General features: G+C 35.8%; 1 protein-coding gene and 1 pseudogene across 1 annotated transcript; both read left to right on the top strand.

Moving 5' to 3' along the window:
- Window positions 1–1,426: 1,426 nt before the first annotated feature.
- LOC130831385 (60 kDa heat shock protein, mitochondrial-like) lies at window positions 1,427–3,618 on the top strand (annotated as a pseudogene).
- An 8,479-nt stretch (window positions 3,619–12,097) lies between these two features.
- On the top strand, window positions 12,098–13,066 carry LOC130831901 (olfactory receptor 10C1-like). Its single transcript, XM_057700367.1, has one exon. The coding sequence runs from the start codon at window positions 12,104–12,106 to the stop codon at window positions 13,064–13,066; it is 963 nt and encodes a 320-aa protein (XP_057556350.1). The 5' UTR covers window positions 12,098–12,103.
- Window positions 13,067–22,209: the final 9,143 nt, after the last annotated feature.

Genomic DNA, 22,209 nt, shown 5'->3' with positions numbered 1-22,209 from the left:
AAAGAATCCAAAAAATTAGTAATAAGAATGTTAACTGAATAGGGAAAAGAATAGATGAACACAGTGAGAATTTTTATGAGGAACTAGAAAACATATGAAAGAACCAATCAGAACTGAAGAATACAGTAACTAAAATGAAAACCACACTAGGAGGAATTAACAGCAAACTAGATGATACAGAAGAATCCATAAGTGATCAGAAAGATAGATTCATGGAAATCACCAAATAAGAATAGCAAAAAGAAAAACAAATGTTGGAAAATGAAAACTATTTAAGGGCTCTCTGGGACAACACCTCGGGTACCAACATTCACCTTGTAGGTGTCCCAGAAAGAGGAGAGAGAGAGGAAAATGTGGAAAATGTAAATGTGGAACTGTGTCATGAAGCAAGCAAGGCTGGAACATTCTCTAGGCTCAGGATAGGGCATGAACCTCAGGGGCAGTGTTGGGAAACCAGCCATGAAGTGTTCAATCCTCCCTCTCCTCACTGCTTTGGGAGCAAGCAAACACATACATGCTCCTTAGGACTGGAATCCAGCCTTCCCACAGCCCTTCTGTGAGTCCCACCAGACCTCCAAACAGCCAAAGTGGCTTGTCTTTCCTATGTAAGACACCAGGGAAGTGCTGAGGTGCCCTATATGTGGCTCAAACCAATCACTACCTAGGTAGAATCTCAACCCATGTAATCTCTCTTTTCCTCTGAGTCCCCTCCAGGTACACAGGTCCCAACCAGATGGCTTCTCTTCCTACCCAATTCCATGTGGATATTTCTTACAGCCTTGTTATAAAGAGTCTTTCTACAAGTCTCCAGTTACTTTGCAGTAAGAACTGTTCCACATGTAGATGTATTGTTGATGAGATCACTGAAGGAAGTGAGTTCTACATCTTTCTACTCCACCATTTTGATCTCCTCTAGTGCATAATTTATTTAACAAGGAAGCAATGAGGGGAATTTTTTTCCCAAATGACAAATTCCTCTTCCCTAGTCTTTCTCATTTGCCTTTATATCATGTCAATAATAGGTATTCAGTACCTTACCCCCTTTTTACATCATTTAAATAATAAGTATTCAGTACCTAACAGTTTTCTCATAATCCTAACATATACCTTGACTCGATTTTTTTATCACTTTTCTTTATTTTTTGTTACTTTTGATAGAAACAAGTAGGCACTTTGTAAACTCATGTGTAACTAGATTATTATGATTTATTAATTTGAGTCTTTTATAATAATCAAAATACTAACTACATCAATATAATATGACATGAAAGTTACTTGTGTAGTTTTCATAATTATTTTTGATGACTATCTTGTTTAATTCAGACAAAAAATTTAAACCTGAATATTTCATATTAATAGTTTAGAGTGCCCTCACTCGTCACCGATGGTCCTCCTGGCCAACCGCACGCTGTGCCGTTGCCCCGCAGAAATGCTTCGATTACCCGCAGTCCTTCACCAGATTACGTCAGTGTCCAGGTCACTGGCTCCTCATCTCACTCGGGCTCATGCCAAAGATGTAAAATTTGGTGCAGATGCCCGAGCCTTGATGCTTCAAGGTGTCGACCTTTTAGCCGATGCTGTAGCCGTTACTACGGGGCCAAAGGGAAGGACAGTGATTATTGAACAGAGTTGGGGAAGTCCCAAAGTGACAAAAGATGGTGTGACTGTTGCAAAGTCCATTGACTTAAAAGATAAATACAAAAATATTGGCGCTAAACTTGTTCAAGGTGTTGCCAATAACACAAATGAAGAGGCTGGGGATGGCACCACCACTGCTACTGTACTGGCTCGCTCTATTGCCAAGGAAAGCTTCGAGAAGATTAGCAAAGGTGCTAATCCAGTGCAAATCAGGAGAAATGTGATGTTAGCTGTTGATGCTGTAATTGCTGAACTGAAGAAGCAGTCTAAACCTGTGACAACCCCTGAGGAGATCGCCCAGGTTGCTACAATTTCTGCAAATGGAGACAAAGAAATTGGCAATATCATTTCTGATGCGATGAAAAAGGTTGGAAGAAAAGGTGTTATCACAGTAAAGGATGGAAAAACACTGAATGATGAATTAGAAATTATTGAAGGAATGAAGTTTGATAGAGGGTATATTTCTCCATACTTTATTAATACATCAAAAGGTCAGAAATGTGAATTCCAAGATGCCTATATTCTGTTGAGTGAAAAGAAAATTTCTAGTGTACAGTCCATTGTTCATGCTCTTGAAATTGCCAGTGCTCACCATAAACCCTTGGTCATAATTGCTGAAGATGTGGATGGAGAAACTCTAAGTACACTCGTTTTGAATAGGCTGAAAGTTGGTCTTCAGGTTGTAGCAGTCAAAGCTCCAGGTTTTGGTGACAATAGAAAGAACCAGCTTAAAGACATGGCTATTGCTACTGGTGGTGTAGTATTTGGAGAAGAAAGACTAACTCTAAAGATGTTCAGCCTCATGACTTAGGAAAAGTTGGAGAGGTCATTGTGACCAAAGATGATGCCAGGCTCTTGAAAGGAAAAGGTGACAAGGCTCAAATTGAAAAGTGTATTTAAGAAATCATTGAGCAGTTAGATATCACAACTAGTGAATATGAAAAAGAAAAACTGAATGAACGTCTGGCAAAGCTCTCAGATGGTGTTGCTGTGCTGAAAGTTGGTGGAACAAGTGATGTTGAAGTGAATGAAAAGAAAGACAGAGTTACAGATGCCCTTAATGCTACACGAGCTGCTGTTGAAGAAGGCATTGTTTTGGGAGGCGGCTGTGCCCTGCTTCGGTGCCTTCCAGCCTTGGATTCAATAACTCCAGCTAATGAAGATCAAAAAATTGGTACAGAAATTATTTAAAAAGCACTCAAAATTCCTGCAATGACCATTGCTAAGAATTCAGGTGTCGAAGGATCATTGATAGTTGAGAAAATTTTGCAAAGTTCTTCAGAAGTTGGTTATGATGCTATGCTTGGAGATTTTGTGAATATGGTGGAAAAAGGAATCATAGACCCAACTAAGGTTGTAAGAACTGCATTACTGGATGCTGCTGGAGTAGCTTCTCTGTTAACTACAGCAGAAGTTGTAGTCACAGAAATTCCTAAAGAAGAGAAGGATCCTGGAATGGGCGGAATGTGTGGAATGGGAGGTGGCATGTTCTAATTCCTAGAATAGTGCTTTGCCATTATTAATGAACTGTGAGAGGAAGTTCGAGGCAGTGTTCCTTACCAATAACTTCAAGAGAAGTCAGTTGAAGGAGATAACTGAAGAAAAGGCTGGCTGATGTTTAAGAAAATCACTATAACCATCAGTTACTGGTTTCAGTTGACAACATAGAATGGTTTACTGCTGACATTGTCCATGTCTACAGATAATTTATTTTGTATTTTTGAATAAAGACATTTGTACATTCCTGATAAATGAGTATAAGAGCCATCTACCAATGTACTGCTTTCAACTTAAATCACTGAGGCATTTTTACCACTATTCTGTTAAAATCAGGATTTTAGGGATTGCCATCACCGGTTGAGAAGTTAAGAAGCAGCCTTTCTGTGGAGAATAAGAATAATTGTGTACAGAGCAGAGAAATATCCAATTATGTGACAACCTTTGTGTAATAAAAATTGTTTAAAGTTAAAAAAAAAATAATAGTTTAGAGTGGTCAAATATTTGGTTCCCATAGTACATCTCCCCTGAATTCATATCATATTATATACACAGTCTATGATAGCAGTCACCTATAACATAGGTTATGATTTTTACTATTGATTTACTTTCACTTTTCTTTCTACATTGTCTTTTACTTTTAATTATTTTGCCTCCTTAATATTAGCATTTACCAGCAAATAGAGACAGACCAGTCTGTGGCAATTCCTGAGAGACTCAAACAACTTCCTGACACTCTAGTGAGAAGAAAATGTCTCCTGGGGAAGACAGGATAAGGATTCAGAACAAGGAGAAGAAATGAAGTATACCATATTCATATTCCTTTTTTTTTTCAGGACAGAAAAGCGCAAATATACCATGATGTAATCAGCACAGCCCTGCATGATTCTGCGTGTGTGTGTGTGTGTGTGTGTGTGTGTGTATGTGGAGTTGAGGGCATTGTTAGGAGGGACATGATGCTCTCTCAGGAGACACACACTCTTCTTGAGATCAGACACGATCCTGACTACAACAAAAGTTTCTTAGTGCAGGTCTTAGAAGTGAGGATTGGGGAGATTTACAGCCTCTGAATTTAGGGACACTATAAGAAGAGTGCAGAGAAAATCAGGGAGTTGCTCATTGGAAGATAATTCCACCTAATTTTTTCCCTCAAATGTTATGATTAAAGGTATGTGATATAACTGATATCTAAAGAAAAGAGGGTTGTGGAAGATGGTGGATTAAAGTATGAAAATGAATAGCTAATGCCCAAGGTATTTTTCAGTTCTGACCATTTTTTTAAATATTTATTTATTTGGGCTGTGTCAGGTCTTAGTTGCAGCACACAGGGTCTTCGTTGCAGCATGTGGGATCTAGTTCCCTGACCAGGGATCATACCCAGGCCCCCTGCATTGGGAGCAAGGAGTCTTACCCACTGGACCACCAGGGAAGTCCCTGGCCATTATTTTAATGTTATTTTTCTCCTTCTCTGAAGATTATAACAATTTATTCAATTTGCCAATATCCCTGTCATAAAATTGCTGTAAGTTGTTCTAAATAAGTTATATCACAGGAAATAGATAAATCTCCTACTGTTAGGTAATGGAAATGCCTAGATTATCTTGTATATGTTACGCCAATCAAATGATAAAATAGCTTCTGCTGGTTATGTTAAGGCATCAACGCCAGCTAAATATTAGGTCCTCGATGAAATAATTATCGAGAAATTCTGAGAAGCAGTGGATAATCTTCTCCACAATCTTTAGTGACCAATTTACATAAATTGTATCTACTATTCAAGCATTTTAGAAATGACAATTTAAAAATAATGAAGGTTAATATTTATTTAGTTTTTCTTGTGTTCCATGCACTGTACTATGTGTTTCAGTTAAAATATCTAATAAGATGTCCCATGTATTTCTTTGGCTAATAGGAAATGAAGAAACATTTCATTATGAAAACAAAATTTTTCAGTGGGCAAGAAAATTCTGTATCTTTAGATTACTATCACAGTGCTTATTTGGTTGATGACTAACTCTTAAATAGGTTATTTTTATAGACTGGTAGTAATTGAGAATACTGCACACAGTGTCTTATGAGTTCATTAACATGAGGCTTTTAAAGGGCAGGTGGTTTTGATGCTGATAAATTGCATTTTAACTCATTTTTCATCATGGTTTGCCTGTATAACATTTGCATTTTAACTCAAAACAACTCAGCAAGAAAGATAGGAAGGGCTTCATCATCCTTCCCTCACACAGAAATGATGACTCAGAAACTTTAAGTCAAGAAAATGTATCAGGTGAGAGACAGAAGGATGTCTGTGCCAAATTATTGTACTGCCCATGATGCTCCTTTCTGCAGACTCCTGACATCTGCCTTAAGCATCTATCTCAATCTCTTTCTGTAGACAGTGATTAAAATTAAACATTGTTGGTGTATACAGAAACTTGACCTCTACTACATGGATCTCAAGTTCCCTGGACAAAAGTCAACAGAGAGAAAACCCTAAAAGTAATAGAAAGTATAATTTAAAAAGTCAGGAAATTGTGTACTCTAGAGCTCAAGTTCACACCTCTCCATACTTTGGTCAAAGAATAAAGCTTTCGTTTGCTTGTGAAAAAAACTAGATTTTACTTGGTTTAGTATTATTCTAAGTGACAGGGAGGGAGGAGGGAATTTGACTACATTCATTTGTATTCTCACCTCCAGTGAGACCTACACATTTATTTCTATATGATTTAATATTTATTTCTAGACAGAACATCATTCTTTGTCACTTTAAATACTTAGAAGCACTCACAGATCTTCACTACACCTGGTATTTTGTTTTTTCAACTATCTCTAAATTTTGTGAGATTTTAAAAAGTATTTATCATGGGATGACTTTTTAATTCATCCTATAGGTCTAAAAATATTGAATGACTAACAGAATGCATTAGCCTTTGTACTAATGCATTAGCCTTTGCGCCAAAGCCCTCCCTATGTGCTGTCCACCAGTAGGTTTCTCCCATTCCTCACATCCCCTAACTCCCGTACCCCAAACAAGCTAATGCATTTTCTAAGTCTAAACAGGACAAGGGTATTGATGAAATGAAATCTTTGTGAAGTCGCTACTTAAGAGTTAGGCATTCTCTTTTCTGTTTGGATTTTCACCCTTGGTCCTTCCATCAATGTCACTGAGGAAACTGCAGTTCCTCCCAGATACAGGAAGATAGAATAAGCGAGATACAAGTTTGTGTATTTAACTAGCAAAAGGGATGATAACTCACCTTCCAGACTTTTCTAAGTAAATGCATAAGCTATTATTGAGAAGTCAGGATATTTAAGAAAATGTTTTGAATTTAAAAAAAAGATAAACCATTGTCTACTTTTCCCACAGCTTTAAATGAATTGTGTTGCTACAAGGGAAATACAGATATTAAATTATACTAATTAATTCATTTAACTACTGTGTTTATAAATGCTTTAATATAAGTGCAAATGCATTATATAGACTACCTGATGTACGAGCAAATTTTTCAACAGTCATATACATTGAGGATCCTGGTAATCATGCAGAGTTCGTATTTCATATTTAACAGGATTTTGAATCCGTCCACTATTTCCATCCTTAACTTTTCAGAACTATTGAATAGCTCAGTGGAAATCCAAATCAGTAGATTAAATGAGTCATAATATACAACTATTTCTCCCAAGACATAACATTCACGTGGCATTTTTATGCTTAATGTATATATGTGTGTATGTATGTGTTTTTTGCTTTTTCTCTTTCCATCATGGCAGATAAATACATGAAATGGAAATGAAGAGAATGAATTGGAGGAATGATTGAGGACTGTGATTTAAAATTCAGCAAGAGAGAGTATTTGTGAAGGTAAACTTATTATGAGCATATGCAAGTGCACAGGCATTGTTATAGCTAATACTTCAGTACTTAACCAGTTTTCTAAGTGCTTTTATGGGAATTAACTCACTTAATCCTCATAGCACCCCATTAGGGAGGTACTACTATCACCTCCTTTTATAAATGGGAAAACCAAGGCACAGATATTTAAGGAAATGTTAGCTGTGGCCCAGTATTAGAAGGCTGTACTAGGATTTGATCCCAGAGAGACTGTCTCCAGATACTCATTACTATGCTATTCAGTATGGATTTAAATATGTGTTTCTGTCTATGGGTGTACAGATGTATGTGTACATCCAACATTACACATTTTTATATGTCTGTTTTTGTTAATACACCTAGTGCTTTTGCTTGTTCAAAATAACTTGGAAGCTCAAAAAGCATACTTTTGTTTTATAAATACTGGCATCAACTGTTAATGTGGAACAAGCAGTGATGTATCATAAGCGTGATTTCAGGTTATGCTAATGAACAGATAAAATCCAGAAGAATAAACTAAAACCTCCTCATTCTTCTGCCCTTTTCGCAATGAACATTGCTTAGAATTTTGGATGATGACATTTTAAAAGAAAAATGTAAATTGCAGTACATTCACAAAAAGAACAAGGAATACTTTTTCAGCAATTGATAGTAATTATCGGATTGAAAGAAAAATAACTGTCACATTTGAAATATTTGAGGGAGATGAGATTTATCATAATTAACTTCAGAAAGTAGAATATGCACCAATAGGCAGAATATATAGGCAGCCAGAGAAAAGCTTAGCATTCAAACTTTTCTCATTACATAAGAGCTTATTCATTCTTAAGGGTGGTGGATATAATGGTATAAATAAAATTCTTCATGTTATGTCTGTGTCTGAGGCTACACTCAGGAAGAAATGAACAATTAGTTATCCTTGGAGTAGTGTAAGTGCTCTCACAGCAGTTACAGAGTGGTGGGAACACACAGTGCAAGGGGCATGTAACTGACTAATTTAGGGGTGAGGGAGAGGGGGAGCTGGGAAGAAGGTTCCAGAAAGGAGATGAAGCTAAGCTGGAACTTGAACAAATGCTGTTCCATAGCTGGACAAATAGGGAGGCCAATGTCAAGCCCCCAGGGAGAAATGAGCACACAAAAAAGAAAAATATGTAAAACAGTTACCGAAAGACACAAGTACTTTTCTATAACTACAACATGAGGTCCATTTGGATAAGGGATGAGATAGAAGTCTCTGTTGAAAGTCAGTGACTTGATTCATAGATTTTCATGAATTATATTAAGAAATTTGAATTTTTACTTGAAGTAATGGTAATTTTCATTTAGCAAAGAACAGTCTGGTGGAGAAAAGATGGCAAATGAGAAATATTAAAAATACAAAAATTTGTTGGAATGATGGAATTACCTCTGCAGTATAACACAGATAAATATAGATACAGTCTTCACACAGCTTCCCCTTCTAGTCACTCATATCTCACTTCATGCTTCTTATTGTCAAAAAACCTCCCTGAACACCCAATCTAAACTGTCAGTAGCCAGGACATACCCTGGTTTTTCTGTTTGTTTGTTTTGTTTTTTTAAGAACTTTTATTGAGATATAGTTAACATACAATAAACTGCAGATATTTATTTATTTATTTATTTTTAAATGTATTTATTTATTATTTTTTGGGGGTACACCAAGTTCAATCATCTGTTTTTATACACATATCCCCATATTCCCTCCCTTCCTCAACTCCCCCCCCACCCTCCCTCGAGTCCCCCCCAACCTCCCCGTCCCAGTCCTCTAAGGCATCTTCCATCCTCGAGTTGAACTCCCTTTGTTATACAACAACTTCCCACTGGCTATCTATTTTACACTTGGTAGTATATATATGTCTGTGCTACTCTCTCGCTTCATCTCAGCTTCCCCTTCACCCCTCGCCCCCTCCCAAACCTCAAGTGCTCCAGTCCATTCTCTGTATCTGCGTCCTTGTTCTTGTCACTGAGTTCATCGGTACCATTTTTAGATTCCATATATATGAGTTAGCATACAATATTTGTCTTTCTCTTTCTGACTTACTTCACTCTGTATGACAGATTCAAGGTCTATCCACCTCATGCCATATAGCTCCATCTCATTCCTTTTAATAGCTGAGTAATATTCCATTGTATATATATGCCACATCTTCTGTATCCATTCATTTGTTGATGGGCATTTAGGTTGCTTCCATGTCCTGGCTATTGTAAATGGTACTGCAATAAACATTATGGTACAAGTTTCTTTTGGGATTATGGTTTTCTTTGGGTATATGCTCAGTAGTGGGATTACTGGATCATATGGTAGTTCTATTTGTAGTTTTTGAAGGAACCTCCAAATTGTTTTCCATAGTGGCTGTACCAGCTTATATTCCCACCAGCAGTGCAGGAGAGTTCCCTTTTCTCCACACCCTCTCCAACACTTGTTGTTTCCAGATTTTGTGATGATGGCCATTCTGATCAGTGTGAGGTGATACCTCATTGTGGCTTTGACTTGCATTTCTCTGATGATGAGTGATGTTGAACATTTTTTCATGTGTTTGTTGGCCATCTGTATGTCTTCTTTGGAGAAATGTCTGTTTAGGTCTTCTGCCCATTTGTGGATTGGGTTATTTGCTTTTTTGGTATGAAGCTGCATGAGCTGTATGTATATTTTGGAGGTTAATCCTTTGTTTCATAGGCCACTATTTTTTCCCATTCTGAGGGTTGCCTTCTAGTCTTGTTTATGGTTTCTTTGGCTGTGCCAAAGCTTTTAAGTTTCATGAGGTCCCATTTGTTTATTCTTGATTTTATTTCCCTGATTCTAGGAGGTGGGTCAAAAAGGATGTTGCTTTGATGTATGTCATAGAGTGTTCTGCCTATGTTTTCCTCTAGGAGTTTTATAGTGTCTGGCCTTACATGTAGGTCTTTAATCCATTTGGAGTTTATTTTTGTGTATGGTGTTAGGAAGTGTTCTAATTTCATTCTTTTACATGTTGCTGTCCTAAACTGCAGATATTTAGAGTGTACTATTTGGTATCCCAATCTCCTAATTCATTCCCCCCCAACCCTCCCCACTTTCCCCGCTTGGTGTCCATATGTTTGTTCTCTACATCTATGTCTCTATTTCTGCCTTGCAAATCGGTTGATTTGTACCATTTTCCTATAGTCCGTATATATGTGTTAATATACGATATTTGTTTTTCTCTTTCTGACTCACTTCACTATGTATGACAGTCTCTATGTCCATCCATGTCTCTACAAATGTCCCAGTTTCATTGCTTTTTACAGCTGAGTAATAGTCCCTTGTATATATGTACCACATCTTTTTTATCCACTCATCTGTTGATGGACATTTAGGTTGCTTCCATGTCCTGGCTATTGTAAATAGTGCTGCAGTGAACACTGGGGTGCATGTGTCTTTTTGAATGATGGTGTTCTCTGGGTATATGCCCAGAAGTGGGATTGCTGGGTCATATGGTAAACCTATTTTTAGTTATGCAAGGAACCTCCATATTGTTCTCAATAGTGGCTGTATCACTTTACTTTCTCACCAGCAGTGCAAGAGCATTCCCTCTTCTCCACACCCTCTCCAGCATTTACTGTTTGTCGATTTTCTGATGATGCCCGTTCTAACCAGTGTGAGGTGATACCTCATTGTCGTTTTGATTTGCATTCCTCTAACAATTAGTGATGTGGAGCAGCTTTTCATGTGCCTCTTGGCCATCTGCATGTCTTCTTTGGAGAAATGCCTATTTAGGTCTTCTTCCCATTTTTTGATTGGGTTGTTTGTTTTTTTGATATTGAGCTGGATGAGCTGTTTATATATTTCAGAGATTAATCCTTTGTCTGTTGATTCACTTGCAAATATTTTCTCCCATTCTGAGGGTTGTCTTTTCATCTTGCTTATAGTTTCCTTTGCTGTGCAGAAGCTTTGAAGTTTCATTAGGTCCCACATATTTATTTTTGTTTTTATTTCCATTACTCTAGCAGGTGGATCAAAAAAGATCTTGCTGTTATTTACGTCCAAGAGTGTTCTTCCTATGTTTTCCTCTAGGAGTTTTATAGTGTCTGGCCTTACATTTAGGTCTTTAATCCATTTTGAGTTTATTTTTGTGTATGGTGTTAAGGAATGTTCTAATTTCATTCTTTTTCATGTAGCTGTCCAGTTTTTCCAGCACCACTTATTGAAGAGGCTGCCTTTTCTCCATTGTATATCCTAGCCTCCTTTGTCATAGATTAGTTGACCATAGTTTATCTCTGGGCTTTCTATCCTGTTCCATTGATCTATATTTCTGTTTTTGTGCCAGTACCATACTGTCTTGATCACTGTAGGCTTGTAGTATAGCCTGAAGTCAGCGAGCCTGATTCCACCAACTCCGTCTTTCCTTCTCAAGATTGCTTTGGCTATTCCGGGTCTTCTGCATTTCCATACAAATCGTAAAATTTCTTGTTCTAGTTCTGTGAAAAATGCCATTGGTAATTTGATAGGGAATGCATTGAATCTGCAAATTGCTTTTGGTAATATAGTCATGTTCACAATGTTGATTCTTCCAATCCAAGAACATGGACATACCCTGGCTTTAATTCTCTGTATGGCAGCAATTATTTACTTATTGAATGGTCATCTAATTTTTGTTTTCCTTAACTAAGTAAGTTCTATTTGGGAAATAGTATTTTTTGTTCCATTGTTGAATCCACCACCTAGAACAGTAACTGCACAATATCCTGAAAATACTCTGTGCTCAATAAATACTTTTTGAATGAGTGACTAAAGAAAGCAAGTCAGCGGATCTTTCTGCAGTAGTATTTAACAACTGATTAAAGGAAGGAATGAGAGAGAATTGTGATGAAATTACTATTTTTTTCCACTTTATGCCTGCTGACTAAGTATACTTTGGACAAATCAACTGGGGTAGGGAACACAGAATAGGATTAGATTTGAAAATGTATAGAGATGATAGTAATTTCCTAACTTTCTGATTTTTAGAATTTCAGGTGAGAAATTTCTCTCTCTGACTCACTAGAGCTTGTTAAGAGTAATATAAACATTTACATTTCTATTTGAAAGAATCTGATGAGTTTGCCTTTATTTTTTTTCAGGTCATGAGTCTCAATTGTTCCTTGTGGCAAGACAACAGCATGTCTGTGAAATGCTTTGCATTTGCCAAATTCTCTGAGGTCACCGAACAGTGTTTCCTTTTATTTATCCTCATCCTACTCATGTTCTTTGCATCACTGACAGGCAATGCTCTCATAGCCCTTGCCATCTGGACCAGCCCGGTCCTCCATACCCCCATGTACTTCTTCTTGGCCAACTTGTCTCTCGTAGAGATTGGCTACACTTGCTCTATCATACCCAAGATGCTGCAGAGCCTTGTGAGTGAGGCCCGAGGAATCTCTCGGGAGGGTTGTGCCACACAGATGTTTTTCTTTGCATTATTTGGTATAAGTGAGTGCTGTCTTTTGGCAGCCATGGCTTTTGACCGCTATATGGCCATATGCTCCCCACTTCACTATGCAACACAAATGAGTCGTAGAGTGTGTGTCCATTTAGCAATGGTTTCTTGGGGAGTGGGATGCATGGTAAGCTTGGGCCAGACCAACTATATTTTCTCTTTGGAGTTCTGTGGCCCCTGTGAAATAGACCACTTCTTCTGTGACCTCCCTCCTATCCTGGCACTTGCCTGTGGGGATACATCCCATAATGAGGCTGCAGTTTTTGTTGTGGCCACCCTTTGCATTTCCAGCCCATTTTTATTAATCATTGCTTCTTACGGCAGAATTCTAGCTGCTGTGCTGATCATGCCCTCTCTTGAAGGCCGCCGAAAAGCTCTTTCCACCTGTTCTTCCCACCTACTTGTAGTAACACTCTTCTATGGCTCAGCATCTGTTACCTACTTACTGCCCAAGGCTAGCCATTCACCAGGGATGGATAAACTCCTGGCTCTCTTCTATACAGTGGTGACGCCCATGCTCAACCCTATCATCTATAGTTTACGGAACAAGGAAGTTAAGGCAGCTCTTTGGAGAACTCTGGGTAAGAAAAAAGTTTTGATTTGTGGGTAGATTCCAAAGAATCAGACAAATCTACTCTTTGAAAAGATGCACACACAACATAAGAGGAAAGAAACAAACAAACAAAAGATTCTACACTCGTCAACTTGTTTTGTAAGGACCTCTTTTAATAGCAGTGATAGCAGTTTTGGAGACAGCTTTGTACTCACTGTTCTCACTGCCAGATTTTGGAAGGAAGTTGGCTAACAAACAAGTTAACCAATAACAAACAGGTTTTCCAAAATATTTCAGTTTAGGCTAAAGTACAGGCTTAGAGTATAAGTTGCCATATTATATCTCAGAAGCCTGGCTAATTCTCATACTCTCTACTCCTAGGCATCTTCTAGCCCTTGAGGGTCCCATCTGACTTCTGCCCTGGTCACTGGGGTAGTGCTCCCACATATGTCTGTCTCACATGACTCTTAAATACTTAAAAATTCTATGGTGTGTATAACTTACTCTCATAAAAATGTTTAAAAATTTTTCTACTTTAATATGATATAGATACAATACTGAGTTAAATAATTATTTTTGAGTTGTGTGCACTATAAAAAATATGTAAACATCCAAAAAAGCGAACTCTTAAGATTCAGAGATATTAGCTGCAGAATATTAAAAGAAAAATATGGGAAATTTTTATCAAGAGTTCCCTTGGTGACATTATTAAAAAGAAAGAGTAATCGTGTTTAAACTCAGGGCTGGAAGAAGAAAACAGAACTATAAATAATCAATGTAAATAATTTTAAAGGTTTTTAGATAACATAAAATTTATATATGTGCAGATGAATCCTGACTTAATATATTTGGAAATTATCCCAAAACCTTGCTTTTAAGAGAAATGAACACAGTTACAACACAAACTAATAGCTCAGGGCATCTATACAGGTGTTGCCTTGAATTTGAACATCTAGTTCTCAGGAAGGTGCTGTGATCTGTGAGGAATTAAAAACTACTCACACATAGTGATAATATGACAAGGGATAGAGAACTCTGGCTGCGGCTATGACAACTTACAGTATAGGATGAATAAGTTCTGGCTATCTAACATATAGCATGCTGACTATAGTTCATAATACTGTATTGTATACATGAAATTTGCTAACAGCGTGGCTCTTAAGTGTCTTTATCACACACAAACACAAATGATAGCTATGTGAAATGATACGTTACTTAACTTGATTGTGGTAATCATTTCACAACGCATACAGATATCAAATCATCACATTATGCACCTTGTCTTGATAACTTTATCAATTTTATCTCAATAAAGATGAAAAAGAAAAAAGAAGAATGTAATAATCACATGATCAGGGAACAGTACCGATGTTCAATAATGACCAAGATGTGTGTTTTGCCAGATATCCCCATTTCAGCAAACACTATCTAATTCATTGCAGACCAAAGCAAAATATTGGGTAACATGTTACAGAAAAACCTGAAAGAACATTTTGGCCAATGCAACACATTGTGGGTTATTTGGACATGTGTGTTATTTGGATATGTATAGTAATTAAGAATAGAAATAATCTGGACATGCAAAAATAACTACTTAACAATGATGCTACAGGAATAGGCAGGAATTATCTGTAAGTATTGGAGACTATTATTTATAAGTATGTTTATTAATCCAAAAAAATGAATGACTCATTAAGCATTAAAGCAAGTTAAAAACAATTTGTATAGAATGACCATTTTTGTTTAGTTTTATAAGTTTGAAAAGTTTCATAAGTTTGAAAAAATCAAAAACTGGACAACTATATATAAAAGAATGAGATTAGAACATTTCCTGACATCATATAAAAATTAAACTCAAAATATATTAAAAACAGAAATGTAAGACTGGAAACCATAAAACTCCTAAAAGAGAACATATGCAGAACACTCATTGACACAAATGATAGCAATATTTATTTTTTGGTCCTGTTTCCTAAAGGAAAGGAAATAGAAGAAAAAAATAAATGGAACCTAATTAAACTTAAAAGCTTTTGCGCAGTAAAGAGAACTATCAATAAAATGAAAAGACAACCCACTGAATGGAAAAATATTTGCAAATGATGTGACTCATAATGGGTTATTTTGAAATATATAAACATCTCATATAACTCAAATATCAAAAAAAAAAAGATTTTAAAATAGACAGAAGAACTGAAGGGACATTTTTCCAAAGAAAATATATAGACGGTTAACAAGCATATGAAAAGATGCTCAACATTGCTAATTATTAGAGAAATGCAAATCAAAACCACAATATAACCTCACACCTATCAGAATGGCTATCATCTAAAAACTACAAACAATGAATGTTGGCAAGGATGTAGAGCAAAAAGAAAACTTCTTCACTACAGGTGGAAATGTGAATTCATGCAGCCACTATGAAAAACTCTATGGAATTTCCTAAAAAAACTAAAAACATTAAACTAAAAATATGATCCAGTAATTCCACTCCTGGGTATATATCTGAAGAAAACAAGACACTAATTTGAAAAGATACATGCACCTCAATGTTCACAGCAGCATTACTGACAATAGACAAGATATGGAAGTAACCTAAGTGTTTACCAACAAATGAATGGACAAATGAGATGAGATTATATAAATATATCATATATATATATGTATATGTATGTGTGTATATACACACACAGAGTATTATGCTTAGTGAAATAAATCAGACAATGAAAGACAAATAGTCTATATTATCACTTTTATGTGGAATCTAAAAATAAAACAAATGTATATAACAAAACAGAAACAGACTCACAGACATAGAGAACAAACTAGTGGTTCCCAGTGGAGAGAGGGAAGTGGGGAGGGACAAGATAGGGGTATGGGATTAAGAGATACAAACTACTATGTATAAAATTGATAAGCAAAACAAGATATATTGTACAGCAAAAAGAAATGTAGCCGCTATTTTGTAATGACATTAAATGGAATATAACTATAAAAATACTGAATCACTATGTTGTACACCTGAAACTAACATAAAATTGTAAATCAACTGTACTTCAGTAAATAAAGTATATCTCTTGTGACAACAACAAAAGAAGTAAATTAAAGGTTAAAAGTCTTATTCTCATCTCAATAGATGCAGAAAATACTTTTGAAAAAATACAGCATCCATTTATGATTTTTTTAACTCTGAATAAAATGACTATAGAGGAAACATACCTCAACATAGTAAAGTCCATAAATGACAATCTCACGGCTGACACCATACTCAGTAGTGAAAAGCCAAAAACATTTCCTCTAAGATCAGGAACAAGACATGGATGTCCAATCTCACCACTTTATTCAACATAAGTCTTGAAAAACCTAGCAAAAGCAATAAGAAAAGAAAAAGAAACACAAGGAATCCAAGTTGGAAAGGAAGATGCACTACTATCATTGTTTGCAGATGACATGATACTATGCGTAGAAAATCCTAAAGATGCCACCAAAAACTACTAGACATGTCAATGAATTTGACAAAGTGGCAGGATATAAAATTCATATAGAGAAACTTATTTTTTCTATACACTAACTGTGAACTATGAGAAAGAGAAGTTAACAACAACAACAACAAAAAATTCTCATTCACAATTGCATGAAAAAGATTGAGGTGAAAACCACTAGGTATAAAGTAAATGAGGGACTTCCTAGGTGGTGCAGTGGTTAAGAATCCGCCTACCAATGCAGGGGACAATGGGTTCGAACCCTGCTCCAGGAAGATCCCACATGCCACAGAGAAACTAAGCCCATGCGCCACAGCTACTGAGCCTGAGAAGCCATGGCAATGAGAAGCCTGCACACCACAACTAAGAATAGGCCCTGCTCACTGCAACTAGACAAAGCCCGTGTGCAGCAACAAAGACTCAACTCAGTCAATAAATAAATAAATAAATAAATAAAGTAAATGAGATACAAGGATGTAATGTACAGCACAGAGAATATAGCCAGTATTTTATAATAACTTTGAATGAAGTATAATCTATAAAATATTGAATCACTATGCTGTACACCTAGATCTAATATAACTGCAAATCAACTATACTTCAACAACAACAATTCTTAAAATTTGTGGAGCTTTCACAGAAAGCTGCCCAGAATTATCCTATTGTACTTTCCCAGGTGTCTGAAATCTCAATATCATTTATTTCTTTAGAATATAATATTTGCAGTCAATTATTATATTTGCAACTTAAAAGTCAGTATTCCTTAGGATTGTTTCTTCCACTTAATTATGATATAAATATAATAGCAGCTACCACATATAAATGATAACAGTTATTGACTTTGTTCAAACATTAAAATAAAGGATATGTTGCCTTCTTTACTGAATATACATTCTTCTAAAAATGTAACTCTTTAATATGCAGCTATCATAAGTAAAATAAACATATAGTGCATAATGAAATGCACCATATGTTTAGAAGAAATTTATAAAAATATTAACACTACATCTGTATATCTTTTAGCAAGTACAATGAAAGATGTTTCTGAAATGAATGTTTTAAAATATCTCTATGTGCCAAGCTTGCCCATGTATAGGCACATTTGACGTACCTGGTCCAACTTGCTAGAGTACTGTATAGTTCAGCCTTGATACACATCAGAAAAGTTAAGCTTATAAAAATCACAAACATGACTCCACTGCTGACCTCCTGCATCAGAATTCTGATAAATCATGTCCAGAATACTATTTTTAAAACTTCCTCAGTTAATTTTGAGATAACACCAGAATTAGTGAAGGCCATCACAGGAAAAAAATTTTTGAGATGTCTATTAGTGACTGAAGTCACACAAGATCTGGCTAAAGGGAAAAGGAATAGTCCAAAACAAGAATCACAGATAATTTGCCAAAAATGTGAAGAATTTCAGATACTTTAATCCTAAAAGAAAGACACACAAACTTATAAGCAGCAAAAATTAAAATTACACCTTAGCAAATGCAAAGGCAAATGCAATAAGACCAAGATGAATATCTAAAAGAGATGGTTTCCTTGGAAGTAAATGTTATGTGAATGTCAAGTAAGTGTATCAATCAGTAGTGAAACTCTCATGTATGTGCAATAAAATTTTTGACTGGTTTTCTAAAATTAAATTATACTGCAAATAAACTCATAACAATAGTTGCTGTTAATAACTAAATTATCAGCTTGGGTAAGAAAATATAAGAAATACCTTAGACCAAACCGAAAGCAAAACCAAGAAACCTATAATAAACTATGTAAGAAAATATGAGATTTAGAGAATAGACACATAAAATGAAATGTGAGCATTAGGAGTGGTACCTGGATAAAAACAATAAATGGAGGAGAAATAAACAATAGGAAAAATATTGCTGACTTACAAATAATTTTTCAGGCCTACAGATTAAAATCATCCCACCATGTCAAAGCATAGCTAACAAGAAGAAAGTAGTATACCCAAGAAAAATCCTCATGAATTTGCTAAACTCTAAAGATGAAGGTGATATCTTCAATGTACCCAAAGAGACAGTTTGAATTGTATACTAACATATCATACCAGCCTTCCCACTAAGAGGATTTAGAAAATGTATATAAAAGTACAAAATAAGGAACAACTAGAACAAACAGTGTAATATTTTGCAAAATATGTTGAAAGGAGTTAGAGACATTGGGGCATCCAGGATGTGAGGGGCTAAAATTCCAGAAAGAAGGGTTAAACACTCAGGAGAAAACAACTTTTTAAATCACATTTCTTCAAGAAATTTGCCAACCATTATGAACTACATGGCAAAAAAGGTTGAGAAAATACACAAAAACTGGTATTTAAGAGACAAGAAGACAAGGATTTTTAGATCCCACAAACCTGAGGAAACAAAAATTGGAAACTGTAGCTATAAAGTAAGCCAGGATTAAGGAGTTAAAATTTCAGGTAGAAGTGATACACAGAGAACTAAGCCTGATATATACCACCGCTTATCAAAATATTTGTCATGTTTTCTATACCAGCCACACATCAAAACAGAAACTGGTGGCTAAGCAGCTAAAGAGCAGGATTTTCATTATCTCAAAAGACTGGGAAGGGGGCTTCCCTGGTGGCGCAGTGGTTTAGAATCTGCCTGCCAATGTATGGGACACCAGTTCAAGCCCTGGGACGGGAAGATCCCACATGCAGTGGAGGAACTAAGCCTGTACGTCACAACTACTGAACCTGTGCTCTAGAGCCCACAAGCCACAACTACTGAGCCCGACTGCCACAACTACTGAAGCCCATGTGCCTAGAGCCTGTGCTCCACAACAACAGAAGCCACTGCAATAAGAAGCTTCACACTGCAATGAAAAGTAACCCCCGCCCCCGCTCACCTCAACTAGAGAAAGCCTGCGCACAGCAACAAAGACCCCGTGCAACCAATTAAATAAATAAATAAAATTTAAAAAAATTAAAAAGACTGAAATCATGGCCTTTGTAAACATTCAAGATTTTCAGCTAGAATGACTGAAGGGCCACAGCCTACGAGAAAACATAAACTGAATGTGAATGGGCCCTAAAAAAGACTGAAATCAGGCCACTTGAATCAGATTTATTGGCACCTAATGTATGCATAATAAACTACATCCAATTAAAGTGTCTAATTGAATGGCTTTTAGAATGGATAGACTCATGAAATCAAACCACAGTCAACACAGAGAATATTTCATCACTCCCTCAAAACTCTTCATGCCTCTTTGCAGCCCATAATTTCCATTTCCTCCAACCTCAGATTCAGGTAACAACTAATTTGCTTCATGTCACTATTCATTAGTTCACATTTTCTTGAATTTCCTAGAAATAAAATCACACAGTGTGTAATATTTTGGGTGTGGCTTTTTTCACTCAGCAAAAAATTTTGAGAGTCATCCAAAATGGTGCTCATGTCAATGGTTCCTTTTCATTACTAGCAGTGTTCCATTATATTGATATAATGTAGTTTATCCATTACATTTGTTGACAGATATTTGTATTGTTTCCAGGTTATTGGCAATTTGAATACAGCTTCTATGCATATTCAGGTACATGTAGAAAATCCCAAAGATGCAACAAAGAAAACTCCTAGAACTAATAAGCAGTTATAGCAAGGTTGCAGGATACAAAGCTAATATGCACAAATCAATTGCTTTTTATATACCAGCAACCAACAACTGGAAACTGAAATTAAAACCACAATAACACCATTTACATTAGCACTCCAAAAATAAAATATATAGGTGTAAATCTAACAAAATCTGTATAAGATTGATATGAGGAAAGCTATGCAGCTCGCATGAGAGAAATCAAAGAAAATCTAAATAAATGGAGAAATATTCCATGTACATGGTTCAGAAGACTCAATGTTGTCAAGATGTCAGTTCTTTCCAACTCGATCTATAGATTCAACACAATATCTTCAAAATAGCAGCAAGTTATTTTGTGACTATCAACAGACTATTTCTAAGGTTTATATGGAGAGGCAAAAGACCAAGAATATCCAACACAACACTAAAGAAATGTAACAAAGGCAGAAGATTGACACAACCCACTTCAAGACTTACTAAAAAACTATAGTAATCAAGAGAGTGTAGTATTAGCAGAAGAATAGACAAATAGATCAGTGAACAGAAGAGAGAACCGATAAAGAGATTCACAAATACAGTCAAGCGATCTTTTACAAAGGAGCAAAAACAATTCAACAGAGAAAGAATAGTCTTTTCAACAAATAGTGCTAGGACAATTGGACATCCAGATTAAAAGTAATGAATACACATACAGACTTTACACCTTTCACAAAAATTAACTAAAAATGAATCATAAACCCACATGTAAAATTACAAAACTATAAAACTTAGAAGACAACATGGGAGAAAATTTAAAGAATCTAAGCTTTGATAATGACTTTTTAGCTACAACACTAAAATACTAGCCATGAATGAAAAATTTGATAACCTGGACTTCATTAAAAGTTAAAACCTCTCCTCTTCAAAAGACATTGTTAATAGAATGAAAAGACAGGCCCAAGTGGGGATGAAGTATTGGTAAAATGACATACGTCATAATAAACTATATCTCAGATATTTCATACCCAAAAACATCAAACAACTCTGAACAATAAGAAAAGAGACAATTGAATTTTTAAATGGTCAAAAAATCTGAACAAACACCTCAACAAAGAAGACATACAAGTGGCATATAAGCATATTAAAAGATGGTGAACATCATATGTCATTAGGAAATTCCAAATTGAAACAAGAACTACATATCACTGCATACCTACTAGATTGTCTAAAATCCAAACATTGACAACACCAAATGTTGGCAAGGATATGTGAGTAACATTCATTTCCTGTGGGAATGCAAAATTGTAGAGCCACTCTGGTAGACAATTTGGCAGTTTATTACAAAACTAAGCATATTTTTACCATACAATCCAGCAATCATGCTTCTTGTTCTTGAACCAAATGACCAGAAAACTTACATTCATGCAAAAACCTGCACACAAATGTTTATAATAGCTTTATTCATAATTGCCAGAGCTTTGAAGCCATGAGGATGTCCTTCAATAGGTGAATGGATAAATAAACTGTGCTACATCTATATATTGGACTATTACTCAAGCAACAAATGAGCTATCTAGAAAAAAAAATTAGATGAAACTTAAATGTATATTACTAAGTGAAAGAAGCCAATCTGAAAAGGCTATGTTATATATGATTCCCACTGTAAGACATCCTGGAAAAGCTAACACTAGGGAAAAAGTAAAAGATAAGTGGTTGCCCAGAGTTCAAGGAGGGGAGGGATGAATAGTTGGAGCACAGAGAATTTTAAGACAGTGAAGCTATTATGTATTACACTGCAATAGAGGATATACATCATTATACATTTGTCAAAACCCATAGTATGTACAACACAAAGAGTGAACCCTAATGTAAACAATGGACTTTTTGGCTGGAAATAATGCATTTATATTGGTTCACAATTATAACAAATGTATCACATTAATACAAGATGTAAATAATAGGAGAAACTGTTTGTAGGGAAAAGGAAGGTATGTGGGAATTTTCTGTACTTTTTGCTCAATTTTTCTGCAGACCTAAAACTTCAGAAAAGTCATCTATTAATTTACCAAAAAAAGGAGATTGACAGAATGGACTAAAAAAATCATTATTCAACTATATGCTGTCTAAAAGATGTTC

The sequence above is a fragment of the Hippopotamus amphibius genome, chromosome 11 (assembly GCF_030028045.1).
Source record: "Hippopotamus amphibius kiboko isolate mHipAmp2 chromosome 11, mHipAmp2.hap2, whole genome shotgun sequence".
In the NCBI taxonomy this organism is placed as follows: domain Eukaryota; kingdom Metazoa; phylum Chordata; class Mammalia; order Artiodactyla; family Hippopotamidae; genus Hippopotamus; species Hippopotamus amphibius.
This window is presented reverse-complemented; position numbering and strand designations above follow the sequence as displayed.